General features: G+C 32.0%; 1 protein-coding gene across 1 annotated transcript in view; it reads left to right on the top strand.

Moving 5' to 3' along the window:
* Positions 1 to 23,246, top strand: part of AGMO (alkylglycerol monooxygenase) — a 282,907-nt gene that overhangs the window by 153,653 nt on the left and 106,008 nt on the right. The window contains exons 11-12 of the mRNA XM_006911959.1: positions 4,527 to 4,609; positions 10,178 to 10,283. Of these exons, the coding sequence (XP_006912021.1) occupies positions 4,527 to 4,609; positions 10,178 to 10,283 (189 nt within the window). The remainder of the gene's footprint in view (positions 1 to 4,526; positions 4,610 to 10,177; positions 10,284 to 23,246) is intronic.

Here is a 23,246-nt window from a genome sequence, read left to right as displayed (position 1 = left end):
TTTCCCTAACCTGTCAGGTGCAAGATCATTTTTCTCTAACCTGTCAGGTGCAAGAAATAGGCATACAAGCCCAGGAAGTGCACAGTGTCCCAAACAAGATGAACCCAAACAGGCCCACACCAAGACGCATCATAATTAAAATGTCAAAGGTTAAAGATAAAGAGAGAATCTTTAAAACAGCTAGAGAAAAGCAGTTAGTTACCTACAAGAGTGCTCCCATAAGACTGTCAGCTGATTTCTCAACAGAAACTGCAGACCAGAAGGGATTGGCACAAAATATTCAAAGTGATGAAAAGCAAGGACTTACAATCCAGATTACTCTGTTCAGCAAAGCTATCATTTAGACTTGAAGGACAGATAAAGAGCTTCTCAGACAAGAAAAAGCTAAACCAGTGTTATGAGGAATGTTAGAAGAACTTTAAGGAGGGGGAGGAGGATCAAAACTATGAATAATAAAATGGCAATAACAAGATATCTAATAACAATTGTTTTAAATGTAAATGAATTAAATGTTCCAATCAAAAGATAGAGTGGATAAATGGGTAAAAAAAAAAAAAAAACAAGACCTCACATATGCTGCCTATAAGAGACTCTCTTCAGATTGAAAGACACACACAGACTGAAAATAAAGGGAGGGAAAAAGATATTTCATAAAATGGAAACAAACCGACAAAGCTGGGGTAGCAATACTAATGCCAGACAAAGTAGACTTTAAATCAACTATAACAAGGGACAAAGAAGGACACAGTAATCCCACTTCTGGGAATTTATCTAAAGAAACTGAAAACACTACTTCAAAAGGGAGATGTCAATCCATATTTTCACTGTAGCATTGTTTACAATAGCCAAGATACAGAGGCAACCTGGGTGTCCATCAATGGATGAATGGATAAAGAAGAGTTGGTACAGGCATACAATGAAATATTACTCAGCCATAGAAAAGATTGCAATCTTGCATTCTGCCACAACATGGATGGACCTAGAGGATCTTGTGCTGAGTGGAGTAAGTCAGACAAAGACAAATGCCATATGATTTCACTTACATATGGAATCTAAAGAACAAAATAAACAAACCAAACAGAAAGGAACTCATAGATACAGAGAACATTTTGATGGTTGCCAGATGGGAGCATGGTTGCGGGGGGCGGGGCAGGGAATGAAAAAGGAGAAAGGATTAAGAAGCACAAAGTGATGTTTACAAAATAATCATGGAGATGTAAGGTATAGCATAAAAAATATCGTCAATGATATTTTAATAACTATATATGGTGACAGGTGGGTGCTAGATTTATTGAGGTGACTACTTTGTAAGTTATATAAATGTCTAATCACTATATCATACAGCTGAAACTAATATAATATTGTATGCCAACTACATTTGAAAAATTAAAAAATTCAAAAAAATAAAAAATAAAAATACATCACCTTGTTATAATAACAAAGTCCAGGTACTTTTTTCTAAGTCCTTACAATAAAATCATTGAAAAATTATTAAATAATCTTTGACAATACACAAAGTAATACAACAATTTAAATATAGTAGCATAGTATTGTTTTAGGACATAGTGTATGAGGCAGATTATTTCCTTTTGCAAAATTTACTATATTAGTGAAGAGAAATTTTCCACTCAGATGGCTAACCTTGTAATCAGCTCTTTGTTCTGCTTCTGTAGACATGCTTGTGGCATAAGGGCAGGGTGACCTTGAGATCAAGTGAAGACTCAGCCTCCCCTTTGCTTGTTCTGTCTAGATAACAGATGTATCCCCTTTGCTTATTCTCTGTAACTGCCCATAGCCCATAGCCCATAGCAACTCCTGCGCTCTGTAACCGCCTGAGGACAAATTAACCAATCAGCTCCTGCCAACCGTAACTGTGCGGATAAGCCTTATAAAAGTAAGGTTACCCTTGAGCTCATGACCCAGATCTTCAGAGCGCTAGCTCTTCTGGGACCACCAGCGTAATAAACCTGAGTTCTCCAACTCTTCAAGTGGTGCTTGGTTTCTCACCGGTTTGATTTTTCTGCAACATTAGGAAATATAAAAGGTAGTTATGTTGACCATCAGAATTTTTTCATGGAATGGTAAGAGGGTGATATCTTTATTCTGGGTATGCTTCTAATAAAATGCTGACATTTATCTCTGATGTATTAGAAGTAGACAGTGAGAGAGAGTCAGGGATGAATCAGAGGTTTGGGCTTGAGCAACTGAAAAACTGGAAGTACCATTCCTAAGATGAAGAAAACTGGGAAATGTGTGATATGGAGGAGGAAATCAAATACAGAGTTGTAGACAAACTAAGTTATAGTCTCCTATTAGCCAAGTAGAGATGTTGACAAGACAGCTGGAGAGCTGTATTTATTTGGTTTTCACTCTGACTTCCATAACCAGGAAGCAATTTGCAAAAAGAGTTTGTTTGTTTGTTTAGTGCAAGGATTACGAATTCCCTAACCAAAACAAAAATATATATATATTTTGTTCTGTCTCTGAATTTCCTGTGATATTTGTAAGAGCTAATGGACATTTTATTTGTGCTTTTTATCTTGTTATAAATAAGATTAGCCTAAATGCCATTTGGAAAATTAGTATAGCCTGAACATTGCAACAATGATAATCATCATGACCATTAATCGACTTCTTACTTTGTGGCAAGCACTCTTTTAAGCATTTTATTATAGTCCTTGCCAAACTCAGTTTTTGTTTTTGTTTTTTTTCAAATGTACCAAGCACGTAATGGGGTTTTAGAAATGTGGAATAATTTGCCCATGTTTCCATGGCAGATAGGTTTGCATAATTCAAAACCCTATATTTTTATAGAACATTTAAAATCATGCTATAGTGTTTGGGCACAACTCATTTCTCCCTTCCATATGAATTTCTCCCTAAAATATAAAAATAAAGCAATAATGGTGAAAGAGACATTTTTCTTTAAATATAAAATGCTTCCCTTAAGCAAATATTAATCTATTCAAGCACACCTTGTTACTTCTGCCACCAAGAAAATATTTTTCAGGTCATTTTTGCTTCATTGTCCCAAAGCAGTCACACTGCTGAATTCCACATATCCAAACACTCTCCTGCTCTGCACTAAAACATTCTGGCATTGACTGAGCTCCGCATCCTATATCTCATACTTAACATTATCCCCATGTCCTAAACATTCTGATACTTTTCTTCAGATTTATGACTACTCAGCAGTTTCGTGTGCCATCCCAGGCATATGTATGGTAAATAGAGAGGTGTAAGAAATTGTCCATGAGAAATAGAGCTGGTTTATAAGATGGAGTGGAGCTAGGGTATTAGATGTGAGCAGCAATTGCAACTAGAGGCTTTTGCTTATTGTATATAACTTTGAACAGATGCAATTTGTTAGATATAAATATTAGTTAATAATAGTTGAAATTACCTCTAGTTATTTCAGGAAAAAGGAAAGAGAAAAATGTTTGTATAATAATGTTTTGATCACTATTTTTGCCAACCTGTTGTATTACATTCTGATATTCTCATAAAGGCGAAATGTAAACATCATCAGTGAGTAGGGGAATTATCTAGGGTCTGTGTATCCAACTCCTTGCTTTTACTGATTCACTTTCAATCTAAAGCAGTATTCATCTGGCCCCAAATATTAGCTATGTGACTTCAATTTAGATCTCTGTTCCTGCTCCTTTTAAGCTTCTGGCTCATATGTATTCTGCGGTTGTTAAACATTGGGACCTGAAAAGATCTATTTAAAATTTCATGGCATCATTTATTTCTTTGTGATGATGGAAAAATTACTTAGTCCTTTGAGTCCCAGTTTGTTTGTTTGTTTTTTCATATGTGAAGCAGATATAACAAAAAAGGTTGTTAACATTGTATAAAGAATTAAAGTATATGAAACATATAGCAGATAAGCTATAAAACAGTAGATTCTCAAAAAATATTAGTATTAAATTTTGACATATAAACAAATTGCATAATTATAATTATGACAAAATATCTTGTTCTGTTACAATAACTTAAAAGGTAATCTTTGACATTACAAACATTTTCTATCAAATATGAATGTGAATATGTGTGCAATCTCTTTCATATATGTTTGCACTCAAACACATTCTTCTTTAAATATTTTCTATATTAAAGACAGCTTTGCATATGAAACCACAAAGACTCGGTGGTATTAAAAATAGCTATTGGAATATGGTATTTATTCATAAAAATGTAAGTGATTTATCTATACACGGGGGCATAGGTACTTCGAAAAGTCATGAAAATCAAAACTTTAAAGGAGAATTTTTAGAAAGAATACATTAAGCAAAATATCATTGTGGAATTATCTAATTCATTCTTCAAGTGTCTAAAAATATAACTAAATAACATTATGAAAATCAAAACATCCTCTTTTTTAAAATATCAACCTTTTTAAAAAAAAATGTCAGTGACAAATGGTGTAAAATAAAATTTGGGCTGTGTTCATTGTCAGCTTTAAATTCTAATGTGCCTTCGGATAACTCTCCTAAAGGATCTGTTGGTCTCTGTTTGTTTGACAGGCACTATCACAGGTCACTCTTTTTCTGAGGGTTTGCTTCATTATTCTGACCTTGACCTCCATTGGATTTCTTTTGGATCAAAGGCAAGACATGACATTTTTTCATTTTATGTAATTTTATAATGTAGGTTTTTTAAACATATGTGAAACTTTGACATTCACCAAACATTTGTTATTGAAAAAATAAAGTTAAAACTATAATTTCACACCTTCATTTTAAATGAAACAGAGTAGCAGTTTATCTGAATTTATATCTAGGGTGTGTTTTAAATCTAAGTCTTTTAAATGAAATTTAGGTTTTTCAAGTTTATTAAAGAAAACCTATAAATATAATGATTAATTTGGCAAAACATAGACCATAACTCTGAGTACTTAATAAAATATAAAACATATTTGAGTTGCTTTCCTTTGCCATTGAATAGTTCATAATATATGCCTGAATGTATGTGTATTTTATGTCCTTTGCCCTCAAGCAGCATATTTTTTAAGGAATCCTGTTTTAAATATTACCCTGGCCAGAAAATACATTCACTTGAACAATTTTAAAATGTCTTTTTGGCAGATGACATATAGAAAAATATCTATTCATTATTGTTTAGTATTTATCAATCATTAATATTAATGCTAATATCAGTATTTATGGAATTAATATGTGACATGGAATGTTATTAATTCTTACAACAACACTCTGAAATAATAATTGCTATAAAGCCTGCTTTACAAATTAAGAAAGACAAACAATAAGAGATAGACTAGAACACAAACTCAAGCAATGTGACTCCAGAATCCATCATTATAGAATTTACATACCTTGTAACTTTGCGAAAAACTGCAAAAAAAAAAGCTCAGTCATTCTTGAAGTCTTATCTTTAGTTGTAGTGTTATTGCTTTTCAAGTAGGTAAATGGTAACCATTACATTAAATAACCATTTGGTAAATTTTAAATATAAAATTCCAGTAAACAAACATTTAGTTTATATTGAATGTATGTCACTTTCCCAAGGATAGCTTGATAAATGATCTAGAATTGCAACAGATTCTGGAGTTTCATCAAGGCCCAGGTCCAAATGAACTTTCTGGTTAATAAAATTTTTATAATATGCATTTCCTATAAACATTTTGTAAAGAATGATGCAGCTGGCACATTTCACATAGTCAACATAAACAATGTGTAGAATTTTTTTCTTCAATACTTTAAAAGTGGTGTTTATTTTATCATTTTGTTTGCTCTCTATCCCTACTTTTCTACACTAGAAGTAAAGTATATACCAAGCCATAAAAAGAGAAAATGGAAAAGTGAGTCTCAAGTCCAACTGAAATAATTACCCAGATCTAGAAAATCAGGATGACTTAAACATCATAATTCCATTCTTGCATACACTTAATAGAATTAGCACAGCCAATAGCAATAGTATAGTTTCACTTTTTAATGAAGATTTTTGTCTTCATGGATGCAGATAATAGGCCAAATAAGCATGCTATCAATTATGCCATAATATTATTCAGTTATTCTTATTGCATAAAATTATTTAAAAGTCTAAACTGCCAATGGCCATAGTCAAGAACTCATATGGGATCTAGGTAAGTCATTCAGAACCAGTGCAATGAAAACCAGAAGAGATGTTTTTAAAGTGTTCAAAGAAAATTCCTAGCAACCTGTAATTCTATATCCAGCAAAAATGAAGGTGAAATAAAAGCTATTTATACAACCCTCTACAGCAAGCCTAACATTTGATAATGAAATGTTGACAATTTCCCTTTGAAAATTGGAGAACAAGTAAGACATGCTTATTATTTAACATTTTACTGAAAATAGTGGAGAAAGAAAAGAGAAAGAAATAAAAAGCACAAGGATTTAAAAGGAATTAGCAAAATCATTAAAAAATTAATTTATATTAATTTAATAAACTAAACTAATGGATTAATCAAGAAATCAAAAGAATCTATAGGAAACTTGTTCAAATTAATAGATACATTCAGAAACATTTTTAGCGAAGTGGTTATCAACTGCATTTTGTTATATTAGCAAATAAAACACTACAGTCATGGGCTGCTTAACAACAGGGATACATTCTGAGAAATGCCTCACTGCACATTTTCATCTTTGTGGGAGCATCATCGAGGACATTTACACAAACCTAGATGGTATAGCCTATTATTATAATTGCTTGTGCTATGCTTTTACAGAACTGGCAGCTCAGTAGGTTTGTGTACACCAGCATCACCACAGACACATGAGTAATTGTAGTGTTAAGCCTTGACAGTTGGCTTTTCTTGTTGCAACGCAAGTGCTCAACTTTAAGCTTTGATTTCTGAGACATCTACTTCAAAGAAGCATCCACTTTAAGGAAGACTATCAGGAATAAACACACTGTCAGCCACACCACAGTAGATATTGAGTTAGGCTTCTTTGTTTTAGAGATTTTGGTTGATTTTGATAACTGACCATTTGGCCTACTTGTTTATTCTCTTCCTATGCTTTATATTCCAACTCTTATGTTTTAAATTCACCAATAAAGAGTGAGCCCACAGAACCCTCACCCTTGACCCCAATAAAAACAGAACCCCAAGCCCATTTCTCTCTCTCTGTCTCTCTGTCTCTCTCTCTCTCATTCACTCTCTGTAATTAAAAGTTTTCTCATGGCTATTGCTGAAGGGTGTTTTGCAATACAGTGTCAGTCCACTTGTAACATTGATTTAGAAAGGGGTAATGTCTGTGGGAAGCTCACCAAGGCCCACATGAGTGCTCCCCAGCATTTCTAGCCTAGAGCTCTACTATTGATAGACTGAGTTCAGCCCAAAACAGTAATGCATTGTAGTACTACCTTACAAGGGCTAAGACTCACTAAGTGATAGGAATTTTCAGCTTCATTATAATCTTATGAGACTATTATCCTATATATGTGGTCCATCGTTGACCAAAATATCATGATGCAACACATGACTGTATAAGTAATAGCATCACATATATCAAATGCCAAGAAAAAACAATCTTAAAAAAATGAGTACAAAAATCTCTAAAAATACACTACAAAATGATTGAAATATTGTGAAAAATAAAGAACTAAATGAAAGAGTGCTATATTCATAGATTAGAGTGCTTGATGTTGTAAAGATTATAATTCTTATCAAACTGATTTACATTTCTATGGAATCTGAATTAAAATAGTAGAAGATTTCTTTCTATAATTTAACAAGCTCCTTCTAAAATATATGTATATGGCCCAATAATAGCCAACACAGTCTTGAGGTTTAAAAAATTATAGGAGTTGCACTGCTGGCTGTTAGGATGTATTCTAAAGCTATGGTATTAGACATGTTTTATTGGCACAAAGATTAGAACAGAAAACCTAGAAAGATATCTATGCTTATATTTAGACTTGATTTGTGACAATGGTTTCCCTGCAGAGCCGTGGGAAATGGCTGTCTTTTCAATAAATGATCTTGGGAAAATTAGATTTCCACATAGAAATAAGAAAAATAAATTTGACAAATATTTCTTACCTTAATTCTTGGGTCTAGGGATTATAGATTTAAAAGTGAAAGGAAATCCAATACAGATTTCAGCAGATAGCATAGTGATATATCTGTGTGACCTTGGAGTATGTAAAAATATTAAATAGTACACAAAAATTTCTAATTATAAAGATAAAATTAATAAAATAGACTATAATAATATTTAAAAAGTCAGTTTTTCTAAAATTAACTCATTAAAATAGTAAAAAAAATTAAAAACTTCAAGTAGGTGATGCTATTTGCAAATTTTATAAGTAACTAAGAACTAATATCCCAAATGACTAAAATTAAATAGATTGACAATACCAACTGTTGGAATGCTCATACACTGAAGAGAGGGGTTTATATTGAAAAACTGAGAATTTTTTCTAACATAAATTTGACTTATATTTAGCATATATGTATATCTTATAACCCAACAATTCAATCCAACTTATATATTAACCAATACATTTAAAAGCATGTAAAAGAATGTGAAGACAGCATTGTTGATAATAAAAAAAATATGGCCAACATTCCAAATGTTCTTCATGAGGTGAATGGATGCATGCATATTGTATATCCACACCGTGGAATACTATGCAGGAAGAAAGAAAGAACTCCTGCTACATGCAGCATCATAGATAAATCTCACTAACAACATTGAGTAAAAGATGCTAGACACAATATAATCCCACTTATAAAAAGTTAAGAAAGATTAAACTACAGACTAGTTATAGAAATTTATACTAAAGTGGTAAAGTATAAATTAAAAAAGAGCAAGAAAGTGTAATTATCATAAAAGTTATAGGAGTGATTCTTGCTGAGATAGAGGGAGGGTGAAAATACTGAGGGAATAGGAAGTCCCTGATATTGGGTGGTGATTACATGGTTACTTATTTGTTAAAAGTCATCAAACTGCATATTTTGTTTTGTATACTTCTCTATATGTATGTTTCATTTCACAATATAAAAGTTTAAAAGTAAACCATGTAACATAATTAACAAAATCTATGTGTTTTAAAATAAAAATCTTATTTTTTATTAATAATTACCCAGATATCAATTTTTAACATCAGTTTGTAGGAATGAATTATAATATTACTTTACAAGGGGAAATTATTTCTTAATATTTTTTCACAAAAAATTAATCACATTACTTGAATGCAAACAAGTCATAAACTATTACCCTGGTTTTTTTTTTTAGTTTAAATTACAATTAATAATGTGTTTTGTACTAAAATGCTGTCATATTCAATTTTACAGAAACAATTGGTCATAATAATAGACTAGAGAAGAAAATTTTAAGTTCAACGAATATATTTAGTTGTTTTTCACTTTTTCTCTATATCTCTGTACTATAATAATATATAGCTGTATTATAATGATATTAATTCAAGAATATTTTAGTTAGAAAAGTCAGCTGTTCTAACAATACTACTTGTCTTTTACAAAAATATTTATTATCCAACGAGTGTTAGATGACTATCATATGAAGCTATTTTAAGCTAATAAAGTAGTTGTTTATTTCTATCATTTTAAGGCAGTCAATAAATGCTTATCTGTGTATGACACTCAACTCTGTTTCAAATACATAAACACACTTATTTCAGATATTTTAGTTTGAATTTCAAGGTTACCATATATATATATGGAAAATATTCATCACAAAATAAAATTCTGTATTTATACTACTGATCATATTAGGCATAACCATGTTTTTCATGTTCCTAATATTTCAGAATTTGATTGTTCATTATTTGAGTAGTTAATTATATCAGTCCTCCTAACAAGTCATTTTAAAATAAATGAACTATAAAGATATTGAGTGAGGAAAATATCATTTACTCTAAACCTTAGAAATTTAGTTGCGTAATATTTTATTTATCAGTTGAGTGTATGCTTCACCCTAACTGATCAATGCCAAAACTAAATAATAAACTGATAAAGTATAGATTTTCTTTAAAAAGATGCACTTTATTTCTTAGCTCAATGCCTATTTACAAATAGCTTCAGAGCCACATGGTCCTCAAATTTGTTAAAATACTACATATTTCTTGAAAATTATAATAAATGTGTATCACTGTACTAATTATAACATACAAACATGTAAAGAGTATATTTAAAGCTAATGCATGTTAATGACATTTATTTTAGACCTAAGGCAGCCATTCTGGAAACTTTCCGTTGCTTGGTGTTCCTAATGCTGTGTAGATTTGGTCATCTGAAGCCTCTCATCCTTTCCTTGTCATTTGCTTTTGAGGTAAGACATTTGCTTTAGATGGCTATAGCAGGATTATACATCTATTGCATATTTAATTCATTCATTCAAAATTGTTTTTGTCTATTGAGTTTGTGACTAGTACCTGTGGGAAATTTTACCTATTCATCTACTTACTAAAACTTATTACTTGTGTCACTTTGAGCTAGTTGAAATTGTGAAGCCTCAGTTTTCTGATCTCTAAGTTTGGATTGATACCATTAACCTTATAGAATTGTTGGACAAATTACATTTCATGATGTCTATAAAAAATTAGGCCACATGGTTTGTTCTCAACAAGTGGTAGAGTGATTTATGAAAAGTTCTTGGCAGAGATGTTGACATTTGAGATTTTTCTCTTTAGGTTGTTAAAGTAAAAATGGTGATCAAGGTGCCTTGTTAATTAACTATATAAGGTAATAAGTCTACAGAAATAAAATTATTAATGACATTGAGATTTTTTATAACTGAAAAAAATATATATGTTATAATTTGATCTTCTGCAATAACTAAAATTTATCTTCCAAGAACTACATTGAAATTTTAGGTACATATTTATATTTAGATAGCTATTTAAAAATCTTTAGTTTCATCATTAACATTTTAATGGATATGGTTTTATACTTTTAAATTAAGAGCTATCTTGTTTAACTTTGGTGCTGAGCAACCTGCCAACATCCCCAGAATGTACAATTTGTCACCTTATGTAAGCATGAAACATTAATGCTAACGTTCCCCCCAGCATCAATGGAAAACCTAAAATGGGTATTTCATAATTTAGTAATGATTATAAATTGGAACAAACTTATTTGGTGCTACCATATAAGGCATATAAGTATAAAAATAAGGAGGGGAAGACATATGTATATAAATGTATAAATGTATTAACTGTATCTATGTAAATATATCTGGAAAGATAAACAAGAACCCAACACGTGGTTGCCTGTGGGAAAGTGAATTGTGTGGCTGGAAGAAAGGAATAGGGTGAGATTCTTCATTAAGTTAATATTCTTTGGTACGTAAAATTTTTGAACCACATGAATATATTTCCTACTCTTAAAACCATACAAATAAAAAAAAATAATAAAGCATGAAATCTTAGAATAAGGGTCTTGAGTATCAGCTAATCTAATACATTTAAATAGATATTAAATAAAGTTTATATAGTGTGAACATGTATTGTTTCTTGAATTAAAACCTAAAAGAAAAATGAAGAAATTTATATATTTTAAAAAATACAGTAATATACTTGCTTGGCCAATCTCTATCAAAGAACAGCATTTTTACACTCTAAATATGGGAAGATATTCTAATTGTATGTGTGAAAGTGAATAATTCTAGTTAATAATTCTCTTTAATAATAATTCTATTAGTCAGAAAATAATATAGGTGAAAGTGAATGTTAAGACTTGAGCTTTGAAGCCACATTGCCCGAATTTGATTTCTGGCTCAGGAACTTACTAGGTAGTGTCCTTGGGCAGCTACTTAACCACTTAAATATTCTTTCCCTTGCCTTCTTCATCTGTAAATAAATGAAATAATAATATCTATGTAATAGGATTTTGAGGATTAATGGAGATAATCTATTTAAGAGATTTAGCACGGTGCTTAAAACACAGTATGTACTCAATAAATATTAGATATTATTATTGTATTATTATTTTGTTATGTAAATTTTAAAATCCCATGGAATAATTATTTGGCTTGCCTCAGGATCCAGAAGTGAAGTTTGAGGCATGGGAAATGTGGAGGGGCAACAACGTTGAACTAAAAGTCGTGGTTGTGAATTCTTAGTTTGACAATGACTATGATATTGACTCTGTCTCAGGTTGTTCACCTGTAAAATAGGTTTACTGAGAGCTAATATGCATTGAGATTTTACTATGTTCTAAATGTCTTACTTGTATTATTCCATTTAATCTTCATATCAATGTAACTCATGATGTAGTTACTATAATTTTTATTTTTATAATGAGAAACTTGAGTTACAAAGGGGTTAAATAATATGTTTTAATTAACATAATTAATAAATGAACAAGTCAAGATACAAACTCAGGCCATCTGACACCATAGCTCTTAATTATCTAGCAACTTTTCCTTCCATGTAATGATAGCAATACTAATTTATCTCAAGGGATTTAGATGAAAAATCTAGATGCAATGTAGCAAAAGTAACATGAAAAATATAAAGAGCTATAAGAAAAAGTTGTCAATTTAACTGCAAATTACTCTTGAAAAAAACAAATGGTTTGAATAAATTACTTCTAAATTATCTTTGGCTTATGATTCAAGAAAGGGAGGACACCATGGCAACATCTTTCGGGCAGCTTACTTACTCTTTCCAGAACCTGTTCCTGTCCATCTAGGCATACACACGGCCAATTCTTCAAGGTAAACATTCTTGCAGTTTGCCACTAAAATTTTTCCTTAAAGTAGTGTAATAACAGTATCTACTTCATATGGTTTGTTAGAAAAATTAAGACACACAAAGGGTGGAATACAGGAAGCACTTGACACATTTTTAGTTATGATCATTGCTTATGTTATTATTATCGTTGCTATTATTATTATTAATAAAATTATTATTAACCACTGAATTTCTATGATTAAAACTGAACAAGTCTTCCCTAGTCAAAAGTCAATTACTATATGGCAAAGACTGGGGAAATATTTTATTATCAACATATTTACCTGTGAAGCGGCCTTTTCTCTCACTTCTTTTTAAAGTTCAAAATTCTTTAAAATTACAACTAGTTACCAACTCTTATTTCTTAATTGAGAATTTCAAATTTGTGTTTTCCTCATGTTTTTTGTTTCTAAAAACTTTATATAAATCTTTACCATTTATCATAATTTCAATAAAACTGTTCTTTGCCCTACATAAGGAGTATAAAAACCTAGTAAATGGTCTCAGTGACTCCATTCAGTATGAATTAGGGGTAACTGACTAGGAGTGATTATACTACAAGGACACAATGTTCTCATCAGTATTCTTTGAAGCTATCATTTGAATCAATGTCATTGAAGCAATTAATCCTCTTTCTTTTATAAATCAAAGTTGTATATATTGGCAACATCAGCTTTTAGCCCTATGACTCTTCTCTATTTATCTAGAAAGATGGAGTTTTTCTGTTATGTTGCTTTATTATATAAGTCAAATCTCATGGGTTCGAATGATTCTAGTTACTCCACACCAAACAAGCATATTCCTGGCTATGCTTAAAGCTTAAAACACATACACACAAGCTCACCCAGGCTAGAAAATTGACCTTAAATTATGTTTCACTTAGATTATAAAACAGTTCTCGGGTAGTTACAATTCTGAGTCAAAAATACAAAATATAATTTGAATTTGACCCTGTGATCTATACATGGAAGATTTATTCTCTTTAGAATATTAAGTAAGGGTGTGGTGCTTTTGATGTTTATAACTAGAATTTACTGCTACGCAGGTGCACAGTTGTCCACTTAGTGTGTGCCATGGTTAGTCCATGACCTTATACATTTCTCTTTGGATAGGTCCATCAATATTTTAACCACACGCTCATATACCTTCTTTTTTAAGCTTGCTTTCTCACTCATAATAAATAGACAGAAAAACAATCACTTCATTCCTATATTTACCCATTTCTCACATACATACACTTTTTTTTTTTTTGCTAATTCAGATGTAATATGTTCTTTTTTTCTAAGATGGACCTGAGAATTTGTGATTGATTTAATTTTCTCATATTGATACCTTTAAAAATGTCTAACCTGATAAACCCTTAAAAAAAAAGATAGCAAGGTCAAAGATGAATAGCTCATTTTTATAAGTATATAGATATATAAGGTAATGTGAAATATTTGTTTGCATATATTTTGTAAATATTTTGTTTCATATAACTTTTTATTTAATTGAGAAGATAATTTACTTTAGGGTATTGGAAAAAGCACTGGCTTTGAAGTCACACAAACCTAAGTGCCATTCCCAGCTCTGCCAATTTGTTGTGTGGCCTTGAGGAAGTTATCTAAAATGACTATATCTTATAGCTTCCTTAGCTTAGTTCCCTCAGTAAAAAGGAGAATAAAAAAACTTACAGGGATTGTTCTGATATTCAAAGAAGTAAAGAAGAGTTTGTAGAATCTAGTATAATAATTAGCATGTAAATAGTAAATATTAATAATAACATTCATTTAACTACACTATGCACATACATACATACATACATAAGCTGCACACAGAAATTTAAAATAATGTTTTGAGAATAAGGCATTAAAAGCAATGAAAATATAAACCTGAGAATATCTGCTTATTAGTGGCCAAATAATTTGAGTTGATTCCAAAAGAACATTCAGTTGCTTTAAATGTAGACCATAGAAAAATTCTAAACTATGATTCACAGTTTTTAGTTTAAATCACTGAAATGGAAGCACGTTGTAAAGCACCTTGAATCTGCTGAATCTGCACAAAGGTGGATAGAATTTGGACGAGTGGAATAGAAAGTGGAGAGCACAGGGAGGACAGTGAAATGTCCCAAGGCGGGGGTGACCATGGACTGATTCAGTGATGAGATGAACTAGGACAACAGCCCAAAGTGCGGGTCTTGACAGGAGATAAATAAATGCCCACTGAAGACAGAACCAATTTGCCTAATGTTTTAAATGGCAGACAGAAACGTTTACTCAATGCTAAATGCTTGCTCTAGCAAAAACAGAACAAAAGTCCTTTGTGGAGCTTAGATTTTAATCAGTATACTAATTTTGATTGGGGAAATTTTCTTACAAATTACTACAAATTTAGTGGCTTAAAAAACATATTTATTATCTAACAGTTCCCATACATAGGTCAGGAAGTCAAGCACATTTTCGCTTGATACTCTGCTTAGGGGTCTCAAAAGACTGCATTTAAGGTATTGGCGAGTTTATATTCTCAACTGGAGGCTCTCAATTACAGAAAAATCCACTTCCAAGCTCGCTCAGGTTGTTGACAGAATTCATTTCCTTGTAGCTATAGGACTTCCAGGCTCTAGGTTTTTGCTGACTTTTGGTCCCAGAGGCTGCCCGCAGGCTCCTCCACATAGGCTTTCCCAACAGGCCTGCTTACTTCAACAAGCTGCAAGGAGGACTTCAGGGAGGGCTCAGTCCCTTTTAAAGGCTTTCACCTGATTAAGCCTGGCTCATCCAATATAATCTCATTTTATCAAATGAACGTCAGCTGATCATCATTACTTCCCTGACCACGTTTTCTACTACTTTTCCTCTTGCTTACTCAAATTCAGACATGTGTAGTGTTCTAGGGACGTGTTTAGTACACCCTGCCTTGGTAGCTTTGCAGTTGATTTTGCCTTTGACTGCTCTTCCTCAGGAATCTACATGGTTTTTCCCCTCACATCAGGTCTTAACTGAAATGCTACTAGCCTTCCCTGGGTACTATTTTCATTATTGTTGTTTTCTAATTTTGCCTCCTCTACACCTGATTCATTTTCCACAAAAGCATATATATGAATACAAATATATATGTATATGTACATAATTATTTGTCTGAATTATTGTCTACACCATGTCCAACTGTGGCAGAAAAAAACTAGAGTGGCCCCATGATTCCTGTCCCTGCTGTTTATGACCTGTCAGCTTATATAATCCATTCCCCTAGAGCGTGAGTGAGACCTGTGACTTGCTTCAAGCAAATAGAATATGACAAAGACTCTTAAATATTTATTTATACATTCAGTAATATTAAACAAGCCCTGAAAGCACCTGCTCCATACACAAAAATGGAAAGCATTTGCTGGAATTTTAACCTTACAAAGAATACTGAATAAAATATTTATTGACTTCAGATGACAAGGTATGCATATTCAGATGCTTCCTGTTAACTAGTTGGTCAAAATACACATATCATAAAGCAAGTTCTTAGCAGCTTCATGTTTTCAAGGATTTTTTTTATTTTCTTTCTTTTTTTCCTTCTTTGGTGTTTAAGTTATCTGTTTCTGCATAACAAACTAACTCAAAACTTAACAACTTAGAATAATGAAGATTTATTATTTCTCACAATTGTGTTTTGATGCTACTACTGCTTAGTGTTTATTTTGTGTGGTCTCTCTCATTGGACTATATATATATTCAGCTTAGGGGTCAGCAGATTGGACAATCACATGGGTCATATTAGGGTACTCTGTTTTGGCTTTCAGAGGGAACACCTTTATTTTCCTTCTGCATAACCTCTTCCTCTCTCCTGTGGGCCAGACCAGGTCTTTATATGGCAATATCAGGATCATGACAGCTGAATCTGCAAAGGTTCTTGAAGCCTTGGCTCTGGAACTCAAAAAAATGTCACTTCTACCACATTCCATTGGTCAAAAAGCATCACCGACCAGCCAATGTTCAAGAGATGGAGAAATAGACTTCATCTCTTGATTAGAAGAGCAGTCAAGTCAATTTTAAAAGGATACACATGAATGTATGGTCATTATGCAATTTACTACACACAGGTTTTATATTACTTAGGATCCTCACGATGATGATTAGCATATATCATAGAATGTAGACACATTTGACTAAAGCTGTCTTAGATGATTCATTTCAACTGTACATCTGGCCACATAATGAATGCACCCAACTTTTTTCTATGCTAATCTTCCATAAACATACTTATGGATTCAAGGGGAAAATAAAACATACATTGACCTATGAATATTTAGAGTATACAGCAGTTTTGACTAATCTACTTCAATATTATTCAGACTTCAAATATTTTTATCAACTACACAATGTTTGTATTAATAAGTAGTAGTTACATTAGTTTTAAGTAATACTTCAACTTATTTATGTTTTATTATGTAGTACTTGTTATATATTAAATTATATGAAGTATTTTATAAGATAATGAAATGAAAACCACCTATATTAAAACTGTAATATTACAATACCAGTGAGGTATTATTAACAGTGTGTGACCTGCTTGCTACCTGTGTGATCCTCCACTATTTTATACTCCTGCAGTATAACCATTATTTCGCACTTTGTGCTTATCATATCCATGCTTTTTTCTAAACAAATTCTAATCACTTCATATAGTCTTAAATTTATCACTAAGCAATATTTAATTTATTTTTAAAAAAAGTTTCGAGTATAATAAAATGGTGTCATATATAGTTTCCTTCAATTTCCTTTAATTTATTGAATATTTTTGTTTTTAAAATTTATCTTTTTTGTTGCATGTAGTTTATTCATTTTTATTGCTATAAATTAGTTTGTTGTGTGACTATATCAAAATATCCATCCTTACTGTTTATTTCTAGCTTTTACTTTCACAACGATGCAATAAAAACTGAAGCACAAATCTAGTGCACGTGGCGTATATGTAGAGTTTCTCTAGGCTCACACAGCAAGGAGTGGAATGCTGGATTGTAGGAAATGTGCAGGATTATATCCTTCAAAAAATATCAAGTTGTTTTACAAAGTGGTTGTAAACTTTACCATCAGAGTATAAATACCCTCAACAAAGTCAGAATTTTGTTTGTCTGAGAGATTAAATGATATCTCATTGTATTTCTAATTACCACTTTTCTGCTTACTACTAAAGGAAAGGGATTATTGTTTCATCTTTAATGGCCACTTATGTTTCTTTGCCTGTAACATGCTTTTTCATCTCATTTACCCATTTTTCTATTTGGTTATTTTCTTCTGCTGCTTTTTAGAAATTTTATATATGATGATATCAATCCTTTGTCATTTATACTTATTAAAATTATCTCCTCCTAGCTCATTACCCCTGGATTGAACTCAAATGGATTTCATTTCCATGGAGTAATGTCATTTAATAGTAGACTACCTCACATATGAAAATGCTAGTACTAAACCATCCATTATTATTAATTTAGATGAACATGAACTTTTTTCTTTATAGTACCAGATATATCCAGCTACCATTCCTCCTGTAACCATCGCTATAAATCTATAAAACTCCTAAAAAGGGTTATGAATATAGGCTATCATGCAAAAATAAAACTTGACATATAATTTGAAGATTAATTCCACAATCATTGCTTTTTTAGCAAGGCTTATGGAGTATTAGGATTTTAAATACATAGATCAGGATTTCCTCTATCCTTTTGTAAGGGAGAATACTCAAATTGAAAATTAATCCAGACTCTACTGTACGACATATCAAAACTGCTAAAATGCATTGAAATTCTCCTGTATTCATGATACTATATAACTGAGTATATGAGTTTGCTGTTGAACAATCCCAATATTAGCCATTTTATCAGTGCTTTAGCCCTTTATCCAAGAGGTGAATATAAGCCACTTCCTTTACTAGATCATAGTCCCAGCTTGCAAACTCTCTTGTATTCCATGAATCAAGAAGGGTGAAAATAACCTACATGTGACATGCAAATTAATGTTTTATAGAACATGAGATTTTTATTTTTAGCAAAAAAATGCAAAATTCATGGAATAGCATAAAATAGATAAATACTGAGGTTTTTAGCAAATTCTTTTTAAGATTTTTTGTGTATATTCACATAATAAAGCTTTGTCACTCTTCTTCACCTCTAACTCAAGTATCATTGCCACTTTCTTTTAAAATATTTTTATTCTTTCGCTTTCTCTTATCATCCTTGTAAGTATTTTTACAATCTAAAGATATAATTTTTTCAAGGTTTATCATCATATGTAATTAACAAATGTTCACTGTATCCCAGGTCTTATGCAGAGAGCTTTATGTGTGTAATCTTGTCCACAATGCACGTACATCTCTCATGTTCATATTATGTACTATTCTATCAGAGTAGACAGAAAATAACTAATGTATTGAGTGTGGAACAGGTTGAGTAGTAAGCAGGTGAAACTAGCTATTTGGGGTGATTTTTACGAGGCCCCATTTTTAAAAAATTCTATCCATTCCCAGTGATTCTTCTAAAAATAATTACTTTTTTCTTTCTATGAGCAAGCAGCAAAATCTTAGTACACAATACAATATTAGAATATAGTATCGCTTTTTTGTTTTATGAAAAGAGAAACTAGTTTTTACACAGCAGATTGTAAATCATCATATTAAATTTCCTATAATTTATTGGACCTTGTGTGGAATTTTACAATACTGAATCTACATACTAGAAAATATTAATCCCTGCTAGTTTTCTATATAACATCTTTTCATATTAAGATGGTTAAAAATTAAGAAACATAAAGATGTCTTATATTCTTGCCCATCCATTCCTCTACCCTTAGGCCATTATTTGAAAAGTTCCAGCAGGGGTGTCACTGCCAGGTGCAGTTGTTTTGCTAAATAATGTAAACTCAAACGGATTTCACCATCATATACTTTTTTCACCATTTTAATATTATGTGTATTAACGACAAACAAAATTTTACATATTTCTGACTAATTTATACTGAAATCATCAAAACATAGGTATTTCAAGGAGAATTTTACATTAAAATTGAGTTTAAAAATATTTTAAATGCACTTTTCTTAGTTTAATTTTTGCTTCGTTGATTTTGTCTTGCCTTTTTGCTTGTTTTACTTGTTTGAAAACAGGAAGTGATTCCTTGCCAAGAATAGATTAAGTAGAAGAGCAAACATGTTGAATTTAGTTCAACATTACAAGCTTTGGAATTTTGAGTGAGTTCTAAAATGAATACAATCTCTATTAATTATATTGTTTGGATAAAAATAGAAATTTAGGAATGTTAGAAGGCTAGTTTTCTGCATGGCCCATTTCTGACCACTGAACCAGTTTCCATCCTGTTGACTCACATCCCTCTACATTTTTCATGGCTGTCCTTTTACCTGACTTTTTTGTGGATATAATCTACCAGTGTCAGCCTGGTGAATTACGAGCAGCAGCTTAAGGTAAACATCATTTACTCATAAGAAATTATTTCCACATCATCTCGGTTTTCTGCTCGGCATTAAAGAAAAAACGGAACCCTGCCCCTTTTTATAATCACCTGTCCTACATTTGAAATAACAAAGAGCCTCACATTTTGCCTCCTCTAGCCTGTGTGCCATGCGCTGTGCTATGATTTATGACCTGAGCATCCGACACTCTCCATGCACTAACAAGATGGCCCGCTGCGTTTGAAATATATCCCCCAAATGAAAGCAAACATGGCCTCGTGATATAAAGCCTTGTCAGCACGCATAGAATTAAACACATACAAGTTTTAATTTTTGTCTTTCTTTTTGTGTTGCCTTTAACAATAGCTAAAATAGGTTAGGATCCATGGGTGGACGGGATTTCATATATTAGAGGAGGGCTCTGAGGGGAATCCTGACCCTGAGAAAAAGGTGCAGGGATATTTGGCAGAATGTCAGCGTGGTTTCCACTAGTACATGACAGGGACTCATTATGGACTTGCTGTTGCCTGTAAGCTGGTTTCACTACCATCAACTACGAGGCCAGAATGCCTGGTTCCAGATGCTCTAGCCAATTGACCGTAAAATTGCTATGCATTTCTGGCCAAGCCCGAGATTTTAAAAGCTCCCCTCCCCCTTTCCTCAACACCCTAACCCCCAATTCTCTCTAAAAAGCTGCTCATTATTCTTCCTTTGCCCCCTGATCTCAGCAAAAGAAATACTTCTGGAATCAATTAGAAATGTCTGCCCTTGATGAGGTTTGCACGTGAGTTTGGAGTTGTAAGGCTTTGATAGTGGCAGCCAACAGCTGCAGTTTCAGGTGGTAAAATCTAAGAAGGAATTTTCCAGGGTTTATTTACCATCGTAAAATTTTAAAAATAGGCAAAACAAGTTGGGAGACCATCTTACATGCCTTTGAAAGTGAGGTTAAATTTGGATTATATATTTATTTTATTTACAATGAGCAAATTGGAGATCTCTGATTGGAGGATCTTTCCATTCCTTTAAAAGATTGTGTCAAATGGTTATAAATACTGGAAATGGGGGTCTCCCCTCCAAAGGTTAATGGTAAAGGAGCATCTGTTATTTCTTCTGTCATATTAATTGCTTGACAAGTAAAAATAGTCAAGGTTAATGGAAATCAGAACCCATCTTCTGAAAATAATGTGAATACTATGTAATACATTAGCCAATTCTCTTTCTCTCTAGCTATGTATTCAGATATTGAATAAAAAATTACAACAAAATTTTTTATTTTTACATCTAGCTGTTTATTAATCTTTAATTAATGGTTGTTTGATAAGATGCTATAAACTCTTTTTGTGTTTATAAGTCCAACTAAAACACATTAGCTATTATAGCATGGAAATGACATGATTTTCCTAAAGTTAAATTCAAAAGCACAGTAACAACCCAGGGACCCAAATTATCACCTGGCACTTTCAAGCACATGGCATTTTCTTTCCATTATATGTTTCTTAAAATCCTGTTTTTGTTTCTCCTGATGGCTAAAAAGCAGAGACAATTTCAAGTGTACATTTTTATCACTAAAACTTCCACTTGTGCCGTCAAGAAATGCTATCAAATTTTTTCCCTCCAGAGAATCCCCATTACATACATAATTTTACTTTCCAGAACTATCTTACTTCTTTGATAAAATGAAATTTTAAGCAACTGTTATTTCCCCTTAAAGAACTGCAGTTTCTACTTATATAATGGTGAAGAGGTACTTTGTGTCTGTTTCTCTGATAGTGTCTCCATATTTAAAGATGACAGAGAAAAGTTTAAATTTGCATTTTTATGAGAGCTCTTTATATGTGTGCAGACATTTGCTCACTAATTAGTCTAGTTTCTAGATTGAAGTTTAATAATAAAACTAAGTGAATAAATAACTCTATTATCATTTGTACCTAAAATATAGTACAATTTTATTATAATCATAGAATAACTTTAAGTAAGCTAAGAAATTCAGTTACTTAGAATACTTAATATCTCATGCATGTCACAATGTGTTATGATATATTTTGCCTAATAGTTTCCTGGGTAAAGTAGCATAGTAACAACAAGAAGAACAAAAAGAAACAAGGCTGAACAACTTTTTAATTACCATCTTTCAAAAATCAGGCCTCATTTATCTTTCTCAATATCCTCCATATGTTCTGCATGTCATTGGTGAGCCAAACTTCCTTTTATTGAGTAAAACAAACCAAAAAAAAAAAAAAAAAGCTATATGCAGCTTTTAACAACATCCTGGAAGTTACGTTTCTGTGATCAAGAAAAGGAAAAGTTAGCTAATTTATTCATTCTTTTTCTCTGAGATGAAAAATCCCGTATGCCAGCTTTTCCTAAACAAATGTTCAGATCCAAGAGCAAAATTGGCCGTTTGGTATTAAAACTTTGACAGCTGAAACATTCTCTCCAGGGAGAAAATGGAGATCTACTCTCTCGGACTCACAATTATGAGGTGTCCTCGTAGCTATCAGATGAGATGGCAAACTCACTAATAACCATTTGGGTATGCAATCTCAGAGAAGAGCATCTAGCAGGTAGAGAATTACTGCCTGACACCCTAACTTGCCTCTCCTAAGTTTGCTATTTAAGTGGCATCATCTTCTTTATATGCTTACATAATGGATCCAGGGAATTGGCTGATACAGAATATAAGCTAATATGGATTTTTCCACATATCTTATGTCATCTTTTATATTATTTATACCAAAATTCAATCCTTCTATGGATTTTGATCTAGTGTACATCACAAGAAGATAATATCTCTCTTAAATTTTGTTTATGACAGTGTCTGACCCTGGTTTGGCCTAGCTTTGTACAAGATTTTAAATTACTTGTGATGAGTTGTAGAAAAAAAATGGACTCAGATTCCAGACATATGCTGTTATGAATTAACAATGTGAGGAAAGTCACTTAGTTCTCAGTTGCACCATCTGTAAAGTCAGGGGAATGAAATAGATTTCTAAAGTTACGTCAATGTTTAAGATTTTATACTGGCCATGTGATTAAAATAAAACAGATTTAATAGTTGCCATTGGTTTACATTCATATAATTAACTCACTAAGAAGAATGAGATTCTGATGAATTTTTGAGAAATGAAGAGTTG

This window comes from Pteropus alecto, unplaced genomic scaffold (assembly GCF_000325575.1).
Source record: "Pteropus alecto unplaced genomic scaffold, ASM32557v1 scaffold21, whole genome shotgun sequence".
NCBI lineage: Eukaryota > Metazoa > Chordata > Mammalia > Chiroptera > Pteropodidae > Pteropus > Pteropus alecto.
Note: the sequence above shows the minus strand (reverse complement) of the source record. Positions and strands in the feature narration are given on the sequence as shown.